This window comes from Lepidothrix coronata, unplaced genomic scaffold (assembly GCF_001604755.1).
Source record: "Lepidothrix coronata isolate B3197 unplaced genomic scaffold, Lepidothrix_coronata-1.0 Scaffold45, whole genome shotgun sequence".
NCBI lineage: Eukaryota > Metazoa > Chordata > Aves > Passeriformes > Pipridae > Lepidothrix > Lepidothrix coronata.
Genome location: NW_016690225.1, coordinates 2,613,143 through 2,626,123, shown reverse-complemented (window position 1 = coordinate 2,626,123; position 12,981 = coordinate 2,613,143). Strand labels below are relative to the sequence as shown.

The 12,981-nt window shown below is 34.1% G+C and overlaps 1 protein-coding gene across 7 annotated transcripts in view; it reads left to right on the top strand.

Moving 5' to 3' along the window:
- CSMD1 (CUB and Sushi multiple domains 1) overlaps positions 1-12,981 on the top strand; it is a 1,090,193-nt gene that overhangs the window by 817,297 nt on the left and 259,915 nt on the right. For all 7 annotated transcript variants that reach the window (XM_017814555.1, XM_017814556.1, XM_017814554.1 and 4 more), the window contains 2 exons: positions 9,763-9,945; positions 11,744-12,070. In XM_017814555.1, the coding sequence (XP_017670044.1) occupies positions 9,763-9,945; positions 11,744-12,070 (510 nt within the window). The remainder of the gene's footprint in view (positions 1-9,762; positions 9,946-11,743; positions 12,071-12,981) is intronic.

Here is a 12,981-nt window from a genome sequence, read left to right as displayed (position 1 = left end):
TTACATATACAGGTAGGTACGCACTGTTTTGGTATGTTTACATGAAATGTCTTCCAGATTCAATTCTAAGATGTGAGACTTCCTGTATTTTTCTCCAGAGTACTTTTGTGCTAGCTTATGTTCCTCAGAAAGTGTATTAAATTAGGGAGGAAAAAGTCTTGTTGTTAAAGCCTTAGTCATGTCAGCAACTTTAGAAAGAGAGAGAGAGTGTATCTTAATCACATACCAGAACTCTCAGGTGGCCAAGGGGACTGAGTCAATAAGGAAAGAGGCATGGCAAAAAAATTGTGATCCTACAAGATATAGATAAGAATAGCAGGAACTTCTCTGTAGCTTGAAAGGGTGCTGTTATAGGTTATAAATCCAAGGGGGGAATTTTTTCTTCCCCTGCTCCACTGTAAGAAAGATGGAGTTCGAATGGGAAGAGGGGAGGGGGGGTGATTAACTTTACAAAAGATCTAGCTGGCAGAGCCCCATTCCTAACTGGTGGTCCATCGAAGACTGGAGTGAGGGGGTAGAAGTTTGGATTCCATAGCTGGCCCTCCTCACAAAGGAGAAGACAGTTTTTGGGTCTCTCTCTGGAAGGGAGACGGGGTCTGTGTGCAGGCATTTTGGAGAAAAAGCCTTGAGGCCGGTTTTTCTGGCTCCCGACCTGGTCAGCCCTGACCACTGGCCTCGGCTGGCTTGCAAGCTGCCCTTGCCTCCAGCCCAAACCTGCTGTGTTTTCATCTGAGAGTTTTGTGCTCACTGGGAGAAAGGGAGGAGACTTGAAACACCGTCATCCAAGAACAACAGTGAGTTCCATGGGGTTGGCTTTTTTTTTTTTCCTCTTCTTCCACTGGGGGAAGGGTCCCCATTTTTTCAGCTTCTTCCATGATCCAAGACCCTCCCCCAAGACCCCCCACGTGGTGGCTGCCAGAGCCCAACAGTGCCCCCTGCAGGCCACGACGGAGAACTGCAGGCTCTGCACCTCCAGTGATCCAACAGTGCCCCCGCCAACCGTGATTAGAACTGCGCTAAAGACAGAGAAGTACTCAGACTGTTTCTTTTGTTTGAAGGGGACTTTTTGGGTACAGGACTATTGTTTTTTTTTGTGTTCTGTTACTCTCCTTCCCAACATACCATATATCTTTTAATAAAGGGTTGTTATTTCTTCTTTTTTCCACACTTCCTCGATTAGACCCCCTTAATTTTGGATTCACAATTGCTGAGAGAGAGGAGTTTGGTCTATCTCATAACTCATCCTCTTTAGCAAACATTCCAGTCTCGCCAAGCTGAGAGAGGTGCACATACAATAAAGTCTCAAAGGTGATCAAAGTGAGAAACTCTGAGATCTTGGGAAATTGTGCATCCCCAAAAACCACTAAAAGTTGCTGGACTGATACAAACACTGGAGTGCAGAATTTGTCCTGCAAGAGCAGAGTATAGGAACATAGAGCCTAAAGATGTTTTCTCTTTTTTTTTCCTTTTTTTTTTTCCCTTCAGAAGAATATTTTTGGAACAATACTTCCTCCTTCTTGTTCCTTTATTGAAATATAATAAAGTAAAATTAAGTTATTTAGATGTCCACACTGCACACACAGTACATTTGATTGCAGTGTAATCACCTTTCCCATTCCAAATACTACTACCAAGGTATCTTTCTCTCTCTTTAGCCTTATCCTTGGATAACTTGCAAAGCTAATATTTTTTATTTGAGTGCTTACTGCTTCTATAACCTGCATTAGAAGCATACCAATCTTGAAGCTCCTACGATTTTATTTTACAAAATTCTCAGCTACCATAGGCTTGAAATTTTTTTAAATTTTTTTTTTTTTTAGTATTGTTTTGTTTTCTGTAAGAGTATGAGAAAAAGCAGTACTTACGTGGAAACTTATGCCCAAGAAGACATGCACACCTATATGTCACAGGGCTACAGCATATTAAAAATGCTGTGGCAATATCTTTTACCTAGTTTGCTGTAATATTTGTGTAACAAATTGTTAGGATTGGGCTCAAATAATATATATTAAGCTAATTGAAGCTGTTCTATTGTCTATCGATAGTTCTTTATTTGCATTTATGCTTTGAAATACTATAATTATATAATTTCAATCCATTTAATTTGCGGTAAATTAATTTTCTATCATGCCAATTCTTAATTAGCATGCCATGTGTTACTAATTTAAATGGTTGAAAGAAGTCCAAATATATTGTGTCAACCAAGTTTATAATCTGAAAATCATATTGTTTGTATGACATGGCCAATTTTCCATAAAACAGTGTTAACTGGTGGTAATTATATTTTTGTCTTTTAACCCTTTTGAAATAGACTCTTGTGTTGGCTGTTCCATTACTTTGCTTAGGATCAGTGTTGGTTTTACAATTCTATTACACAGGATTTGCTTGTACTTTAAAAATGTTGATAGCTCATTGATTTTCTTTTCTGGACAACTATCATGCTTTTTTTGTCAGGACTTAGGATACTTTTAGGTAAAGATGTTCAAGGATATTCCATTGTAAAGGAAGATAAAGCATATAATTTTCCTAGTCTGAGGGGACAAACTACATACATAGATATTTGTGTAATTCCTTGGGTCCTCTTTTCTCCAGTTTTTGAGACAGTTATTACATGTGACCTTGCCCAGTCATCTGAGACCTCCCTTGTTCTCCAGAATTTCTTGTAGATAATTGCTAATAGTTCATCGACTGCTTCAGTTTAAGAACATTAATGTGAACTTAATTAGGCCCTGTTCCTTTAAATGTGTCTACATTTTCTAAATGGTCCTTAAACTGTTCTCTTCTTATTCTGCCCTTCACTTAATTTTATTTAAACTTATGTTATCTAGATAGGAGTTTTTTTCTAGAAAAGTGAAAGTGTTCTTCATTCTCCTTTTCTACTAGCTGTTTTTCTTCCTCTTCATTCTAATTGCAACAATTTAATTCTACAAGTTCTGTTATTGCCTTTTGCCTCATTCCATGATTCATCTTTTCCCAATATTCATCCGTATGTTATTCTGATAATTTCTGAGGCATCTGCACTTAATTTTTCCTGTGCTTCCTATTTTCCATGATAACCTGCTAACTTACTTTCCACAGGATAACTTTGTGCTAACTTTTGTTCAAGGCACTGCTCAACCTTTTGTACAGATGGGCTCTACTCTAGTAAAGCAAGATGAACACCGCAATTTGAACAGTATCCTGTTCCTTATCACAAAACAATAGGATAAAAATCTACAGTGAGACGAAAAGCCAATAGCATATTGATACCTGACAAAAATAGATTTTTAAGCATGAAATGGTGAATTACACAGTGATAAATCAGAAGACAGAGATAATCTTAGTACTTTCTCTGTTTCCAGTGATACATGCCTCAAGTACTTCTTTGCCTTTCAATAAGATTTGCTTCCATGTCCAATCACTTTTGGAACACATATATTTCACCTCCCAAAAAAGAGATTTGGAGTCTATTCAATTAATCTTCAGTTCCTCAGTAACTTTAATCTTTTGGTTTTCCTCCCCTAGTTCTAATATTTCCTTTTTTAAATGGAGGAGCAGAACTACATAGAAATTTTAACATTCAAGTGAAATAGGTTTTTGTGTGATGTCAGAGTATTATTATCTGTTTTGTTCACTGTTCCTTTCCCAGCAATTCTTAACATTTTCAGTTGCTTACAGTTTCATAGAATTACCTTTAGTATGCCAGAGTTCCTGTTCCTGAGTCCTAACTGTCAAGTCAGAACCTATCATTGTGCCTGCAAACTCATAATTTTTTTTCCAGATTTATATTTCTACAGTTATTGACAATTAATTTCATCTGCCGTATCATTATTGGTCAGTAGGTATCATACATTTTTTCTTCAACAAATAACAAAAACTTCCTTCCTCATCCCTGTTCAGATTTGATCTGCGTTTACCCAGGACACGTTAAATTGATTGTAAACCGCCAACATTTTATTTTTCTGCATTATGTAATCACATATTTAAGTATGCAGTAAATATTATACTTAAAGAATATACTTGTTGTAAAGGTCTGATTTGTTTTCTGCTTTAATTATTTTACTGCTTTCAGGGATTTTTATATTATAAGATATGATAAAATATGATGTCATTACCAGCAAGCCACCTTTATGCTATGACAGTGAACTGTTAGTTTAAATGGACCTCCTATTAAAGTTTTTCATGGTTTTTTTCCCATCTATCTGATTCTAAGGTCATGTTTGTTTTTAATATCGATACAAAATGCAATAAGGTAGAAGCAGCAAAAATTAATCTACTGGATATGATCTGTAGTCTTTTTGATAACAGCAAGGACAAAACATTTCAGAAAAAATGTGAGAATTTCTTAGAATACTGCTGGGAACTATATGATCTGTGAAGGAGGCCTTCTCTTTTTATAGTTGGAGACTGATAATAAATTGCATTGTAAAATTTCTTTGAAGAAATTTACTGGAATAATGATAAAATTGTGATCATCTATAAAATTATCTTGTAAGGCCACCCTCTTTTTAGCTTTAGATCAACCTCATTTTAGCTTTAATAGCCACTTTTACAGTCCAATTATGTGCTATCTGAAATATTTTTTTTTATTAGTTTTGATTTATCATTTTCTCTTTCAGTAGTTGTTCCTATGTTCCTTTGCGGGAATTATGCATATAATATCACTCTTTTACTTATGTTCTTTTCTGCAGTCCTCAGTATCTCTCTATCCCTTCTCTTTGTATTAAAGGTTTTTTTTGTGGAAGAGTTTCTTTTTGTTTTTAAATCAGATTCCACTGCATCAGGTATTATGACTGTTAATGCAGGGAGATATGAGGAATGAGAGGAAATAAAATAAATTATCAATTTTCTTGTATTTGAAACGTGAATTTCTTTGACCTCTCATTGAAGAGTTTACATATTTTGTTTGGTTTTTTACTGGGTAAATGTATACCTGTGCCAGTTCACAGCTTCCCTTAACCTATCTTGACTACATGAAATATAGTCATTATGAAATCATTATGAAATGTTGTCAAATTAATGTGTTTAGTTTTTAGAGGTATTGACTTCAACTTTCTGGTAGACCTTGAAGTACTGAAGTTTATGTATCTCTTATTTAAAATAATGGATTTTTGCATAACCCACATGTGTTTAAAACACTAATTTAATTTAAATTGTATTTATACATCTGAATTAATAATGTGAAATTATTATTTATATTCTTCTGGTAAAAGTTATATCCAGATTCAGATTTAGTGATTAGACGATTCACTAATCATCTAAGCTAGAAAATTGGATAGTGTGAATGAAAACACAGAAACAATAAGGATTAAATTTTAACTGTGTATTTGCAATCTAGTAACAAGGGGAGAAAAGGTAAATTACCACCATTATATATTCAAGAGTGCAAAATCTTATAATCTATGAATTATTTTATTATACACTTTAGATACCTGAGTCAAAGTAATGTAAATTCTTTTCATCAAAAAATACTTGAATTGCAAAATGGTACCTTTCAAATAGTGGTTATAATACATTCATGGCTAGGCTTTGTGAATGAAGATTTAGGAAGGCTCTAGCCACGTTTGTTACAATTATAATACATATTTAGATGCTTAATATCACTTTAGAATTGCCATATTTCTTCATTTAAAAGAAAACACAGAAACAGAAATGCCTTTGATTAAATTCAGAGATATGATCTTATAGTCAGAAATCTAATCTTGTTATTCTTCTAACATTAAAGAAAGAATATTCCCTAAAACCGAGTAAATAGTTCTAGTTTACAAACAAGATGAAAAGTCTGTTTCCCCAGGCTACTGAAACAGAGTACATGAAAGCCAAAAATAATTGCACAAGATCAATGTTAATATTTGGGTAACCAGAGAACACTGATGTTTAAATTTAAGCTTGAGAGTTTATGTGTCAACATCATGACGTTCACACAGCTCTAAAAACTCAGATCAAAAGAAGTTCAACACTGAATGAGTACACAAAATAATCCTGAAAAAACAGTGCTTTAATTGCCATACTAAAATAGGTTAGCGTAGATTTTGTTTTCATGTTTGTCATTTTAAGAACATTTTCTATCCCATAGGAGTTTCCTAAAAGCAAGTTCAACATAACTTCAACTGAATTGGTCTGAAGATGTTCTCTTTGTTATTTATGAAACAGAATAATTGGTGCATGTCTTTAAGCATTATGCACAGTGGATCTCATCTACATTTAGACATTTAAAAAATTTTTTCGCTGACCAAATCAGTGCAAGTTGAACAGGTACCAGAAAAGCCATGCTAAATCCCAGAGGACAGAAAATTTTTAGGAATCGTTACATGCCTCCTACTCTATATCTACTTCTAAACAAAGAGTACTCTTCATGTACAAATACAAACCCCTCTTTGTCTTCGCTAAGTTTTGGGGTGTTAATGTGTGTAATGGAAATGTAGCTTTTGACTAAAGAGAGTCATAGAATCATTTAAGATCATCAAATACAAGCAGTACAAACTGAAGGGAGCCTATAAGAGAGCTACTGAAGGGAGCCTGCAAGAGAGCTACAGGACTTCTCACAACAGCATTTCGTGATAGGAAAAAAGAGAATGGCTTTAAACTAAAAGAGAGTAGATTTAGATTAGATATTAGGAAGAAATTCTTTACTGTGCAGATGGTGAGGCGCTGGAACAGGTTGCCCAAAGAAGCTGATACCCCATCTCTGGGAGTGTTCAAGACCAGGTAGGATGGAGCTCTGAGGAACCAAGTCTATGAAAAGTGCTGCTGTCCATGACAAAGGGGTTAGAAGTAGATGATCTTTAAGGTCCCTTCAAACTCAAATCATTCTATGATTCTATGATGATTCTATGAATTTAAATGAGTGATTTTTGTCAACCTAAATAATTTTTGACTAGAGTATATTTCTGTTAGGGATATATAGTCTTCAGTTTCAGGTTTGTGATAATGTAGATTTCTAGACCTGGACAGAATTTTTCAAGCTTTTTATTGTCAAAATGCAAATAAGACAACCTCAAAAGTGTTATAAATCTATGATGTTTTCTGAATTGTTTTTATGTTGAACAAATGATCACAAACTCTGAAGGTTTAAATAGAAATGAAGTTAATATTTTTTATTTTGACATTTTTATGAGTTATTTGACTTTTCAATGGAAAATACTTTGATTCAAAAATTCCTTCTAATGATTTTTAAGAGTACCCAAAATTTATCATTAAACTGTCTTTTATGAGACAGACTTTATTAAATCTTTATTTTTTCAAAGGTTAAAAATATTTTTAGCATTGTTGATCTGAAATTAGATTTTATATTTGTAATTACTTGTTTGTGCTTGCAAATAAGATATTTACAAATCCAGATTATATATCCCCACAAGTAAAACTGGGCATTCTTGGATGAAGGGTTATATATTAAGAATAACAAAGTATTTGCTTAGTCTTCAAAGTTTATAATGCATTCTTGCATTCCTCACTAAGAACTCATATCTGACTTAGTTTCCTAGAAAAAAAGGAATTTTTAACTCACCAGAAGGCTTAATTCATGGTAATTTTGGTTCACTGATCCATACTCCTCTCCCATGGCTTGGTGAATATCCTGACAGTTAGAAAGTATCCTGATGTCTTCTACTTCAGTAAATTCATTCTTTATAGATATTTTGTTACTTCCCCTGTAGACCAGGGAAAAAACCATGGTTAAGGGATAAATCTTCAGCTTTCTGGTAAGACAAAGTATTTAAATAAAATAATGGGTGCATCAAGCACAGTAACACCATCCAGTGGAGGGAGATGATTGTCCCACTCTTCTCTGCACTGGTGCGACATCACCTTGACTCCTGTATGCAGCTTTGCAATTAATATAAAAAGGATATAAATGCTATTGGAGACTGTCCAAAGAAGGGCTACAAGGATGGTGAAGGATCTAGAGGAGAAACCAGATGAGATTTTTTCAATGTGGAGAAGAGGCGATGGAGGGGAGACCTCATTGCAGTGACAACTTCCTTGTGAGGGGAAGAGGAGGGGAAGGCACTGATCTCTATGGTGACTGGTGACAGAACTTGAGGCAATGGCCTAAAGCTGAGTCAGGGGAGGATAAGGTTGGATATTCATCAAACAGGTGTGTGGGCACTGGAACGGGCTTCCCAGGGAGATGGTCACAGCACCAAACCTGACAAAGTTCAAGAAGTGTTTGGATAATACTCTCAGGCACATGGTGTGATTGTGAGCCTTGGGGCTCTCGTGTGCAGGGCCAGGAGATGGACTTGATGATCCTTATTGATTCTTTTCAACTCAGGATATTCTATGATTTCATGATTCTAAAAAAAACTGATTCAGCAACTGCTTTGAATTCATAGATTGAATAGTTGTTTCTAATTTTCTCTTCGAAGTTTGATTTTAAGATTACCAAGAAAACAATTTAGACTTCTTTTTATCCTGATGAGTAACCTGTTATGTTGTGAAATATGTGACATACCTTTCTAAACATGCTTGTCCACAATCTGTTCACGACTGCTTTAAAGGTATAAACATAGTGGATTGACTTCACATATCATAATGCTGTCATCCTGTATCTTAAAATTTTGTTTGAGTTGGTTTGTCAAGATATACAATTCTGCCAGGATTTAAGACTAGTAGATTAAACAATATTTGACAGTGGACATTTTGAATGATGTTAAATTATATTAATATTTAATAGTATTCTGTGAGTTGAATTTTCTTGTTATCTTGAATTGTTCAGATTTCGTACCTTGGAATTCACTGTGAAATGTTTAAATAACAAGAACTTTATTTTCATTTGAATCAGATTTGCATCATTTCATTACATATTTAGCAACACAGTTTATAGTACCAGAAGTGTTTTGTTGTTCCTTTTTCTGCTCAAAGGCAAATTAATTAGAAAAAAAAAATTGCTTTAAATTTAATGATGAAGAAATGGAGCTTTCATTTTCTCATGGGCAGCCATGTGTATAGTATTTTGTAAGATGATGCTGTCACGGGGAATTGATATTTATATTTCCTTTCCTAATATTCATGTTGTTCAAAAATTTCATAAGAGTTGAGTTTTTATAGTTTTATCTTGTTTATGTAGATTCAAGATCTACAAATTAAATAATTTAAGTAGCAGATCTCCTTGAGAATATTTATGAAGTATCATCCAAAATGTTAATTTATTTTCAGCAAAGCTGAATGTAGCTGGGAAAAATGTGACTCTAATTTGAAGTATAAGATTAAGAAATAATTCCTCAGTTTTCTTTTTATTATATTTTAAAATATATTTTAATATATTTTTATTTTTAAAATATATTTTAAAATATGTTTCAACTGAAATTCATTGACTCTATCAGTAAATTATATACTTTTAATCATATTGTTAATCACCTTATAAGTGGAACTGCAGATGTGAGACTTAAGACATTTTTTTTTAGCACTAGAACTTCATTGTCAGAAAAATTATCTACATACAGTATGTCTCCATAGTTAGAATGGAGACTATGGCTTTATAATTTTAACTTCAAATATGCTGTAATTCAGTGCAATCATGCAGTTAAATATGAGTATTTTGTTACCTTCAGCAATGCAGCAATGGAGGCATGGAAGCTATTAGTTTGTGAAAAGACTTTAGATCCCAAGTCATCTTTGAGGCAGATGCTTCTAGAGGTAGCATTTACCTTTAATTCACTTTCAACTGTAAATACAGGTTTAAGGCATGATGCCAAATATTTTGAAAGCACTTCTGATACTTATATATAAATTGCTTGCAAATATATTTACCTTATTATTGCATTTGAATTTCTTGATATTCAGAAATTGAGAAAGGAGGTTGTGGAGACCCTGGAATTCCATCATATGGAAAGAGGACTGGCAGCAGTTTTCTGCATGGAGACACACTTACCTTTGAATGTCAAGCAGCTTTTGAACTGGTGGGAGAGAGAACAATTACATGTCAACAAAATAACCAGTGGTCTGGCAACAAACCCAGCTGTGTTTGTAAGAATTATTATACTTTTTTCTGTGTTATTTTCCTGACCTTAGCGTCTTGCTTTTCTTAGCATTTGTGACTAAACAACAGGAAGACATTTCAAAATACCTTGGAGACTTTTTCATTCACACTTTTTTTCAGTTGGCTCAGTAGCTCATTTATGGGGAACATCATGTAGGACTGTTTTTAGAATGTTCTTTCCCCTCATTTTATATTTAATTGAACCACTTAACATTCTTAATGTAAATGCGTGTTGAATTAGACTCTAAATGAGCAATTGCTAACAGCATATAAATGTCCAAAAGGACTCTGTGGCACAAACACATTTCATTCTGTCAGTGCAAAGTAGCCTGCAGATCCATCTAAGAAAAGATTGGGGGTTTTTTTGGTGATATACTAAGAAAGCATGAAAATTAATATAAGGAATTTAGGACTATTCGACATAGAAAAAAGGTTAGGTAAGTTTGTGAATTTTGTTTTAAAACAAAATATATTTGTCATTAAGCTTGTAGAGAGATTCAAATAGAGAGGGTTGTTGGTTGGGTTTTGGGGGTGGGGGATTGGGTTCTTTTGTTTTGGTTTGTTTTTTTTACTTTTCTTTGTTATTCTATGTTAAAATAGGGAAAATCTTTCTAGTACACAGGTATATCAGGCTCTTCAGTTCTCCACTTAAATTTTCTGGTAAAGAGTCTTACAATTCAGTACTGGATTTAAAAACCATAAAAGCCTTAGTACAGTGTACAATTCTATTTGGACATGTATGTATTTTGAAGCCATGTTGGTACCGGACTTATGCCGAACAAACTTGCTCTGGACTGGAATAGTTCTCTGTATGCCTTGAAATGCTGAAACGTATCTAGGTGTGTAAAGCTTGGGCACAGAGATGGTGCAGACGCAATTCCCTTTTAAGAGAGAAGTTGTTTTTCTTCATGGTGCTGTATTGCATTGGATTGATATATTAGTTTCTGTTGACAATGGTGTGGAATATTTTACTGTGTTAGATGCGCACATGCCCTATGAAAGAACGTAGAATCTATAACATCTATTTATATAAACTGAGTTCCATTTGGCACATTTGAATAGCTGAGTAATGGTTATCCTTTGTGTTTATTAATATGCAGTGAGTTCCTCTTTCTAGATATACTGTACTTCTGACTAAAGTACCAGTCACAAGCTTATGACTCTGAAATCAGTTAAGAAATATCTTGATGAACATAGGCCCAAAAGAGTGAAAAAGGAGGATACCGATGAATAATTTCTGGTTTTGCTCTGTGCTATTGAAAAAAAAAATGAGGTAAAACAAGTTCATACTATACACTCTTAAAAGTTCTTGATTGAATCACTTCTAAATTTCTACTGTTTTTTGCATCAGCATGAACTTTGTATACTACAGACAAAATTGGCCCTTGACCTTGATTTTTTCAATTGTTAAATACACTTTCATGCATATTCCTTTTGGAAAAATAAGTATTTCAATTTGGAGGTCACATTTTCATTTTGGAACAAACCTTCCAATTTTTCCAGATTCTAATACATCAGGTATTACTTTTGCTTTCTTCGTCATTTGCTCTATGTGAATTTCTTGCAGGCCCTGTTGCAGTCACTTAGACTCATTTGGGGAAATAACACCATGTTATATTGGAACAATGTTCTTACAGTGTTAAACATTTCCAGCTTGCATGTGTAGTAGTTTTGACATCCAGGCTGCAAAAGCATCTTTTTTCACAAGAATAAAAATAATATAAAGAGAAGCATTTATAATGTTTGCGGATAGAATTTTGAGAATATTATTGTTCTTTCCTTTAGTCTCATGTTTCTTCAACTTCACCACACCATCTGGAATTATTCTTTCTCCAAATTATCCTGAGGAATATGGGAATAATATGAACTGTGTTTGGTTAATTATCTCAGAACCAGGAAGCAGAATCCATCTGATTTTCAATGACTTTGATGTAGAACCTCAATTTGACTACCTTACAGTCAAAGATGATGGGATTTCAGATTTACCACCGCTTGGCACATTTTCTGGCAATGAGGTCCCTTCTCAATTGGCTAGTAGCGGGCATGTAGTAAGACTTGAATTTCAGTCAGATCACTCTACCACTGGAAGAGGATTTAATATCACTTATACAAGTAAGAATTTCTGCTTTTCTTTTATGCTATTTCTTATGTCATCTTTCTTCATAATAATGAAAAAAGAACGTATTTATAACATGGAAGTAAATTGTGATGTTTGTATAATTGCACTCTTTTCAGCTGTCTTCACAGTATTCATTAGCTTATCTGAATCCTTATAATTTATTTATTTTAGAAGAATTCCCTTTGTTATTTAAGGGCTCTTTTGGTTGCCACTACATAAATGCAGAACAAATAACCAAAGCCCAGATCATTCATATCTAAGCATCCAATGCGAGGGATTTAATATACTTCTCAATGGAACCACTAGGAATAAGTTCACAAAGGTGTAAATACTGAATACTGAGATGTTATTTGAAAAGCATAGAAGTATAAAAAAGCAACTAGAATTTCAATGCAGATGAATAATTCTGGGAACCTGATTTGCTTTTACGCTTTTTCTTCCAGTTTGATGGTGGAGATCTCTTTTTTGGGTTACACATAATAGTTACCTTCTGTGGTTTTTCTAGTGTCTAGAACATGACTGGTCTGATGCAGAACTCTTTCCTATAAGAGTGTACTAATTTAGAATAATTTTTCTCTCTGGCTACAGTTCCTTTAAGAATTTTAAAAAATGTACTGTCTCTGAGAATGCAATTTCTAAAGTTGCAACTAAAGCTTAGTTGCAACTGGCCAACCAGTTCGAAAGTTGTTAAATGTGGACCTACTGGTCACATACATATAGAGAGCTACTGAAAGCATAAGTCTTTCCCATTTGGGAAACCAGGCTAAAAAACCAGATAGCCTTGTGTTTTGTTTATATGAAAATATTTCACTAAACAGTACTCTCAGCTGAAAACTCCAGTAACAGCATCATCATGTAGAAAACATTATTACATTTGTCATAGACCACTAACTCTCCTAAAAGT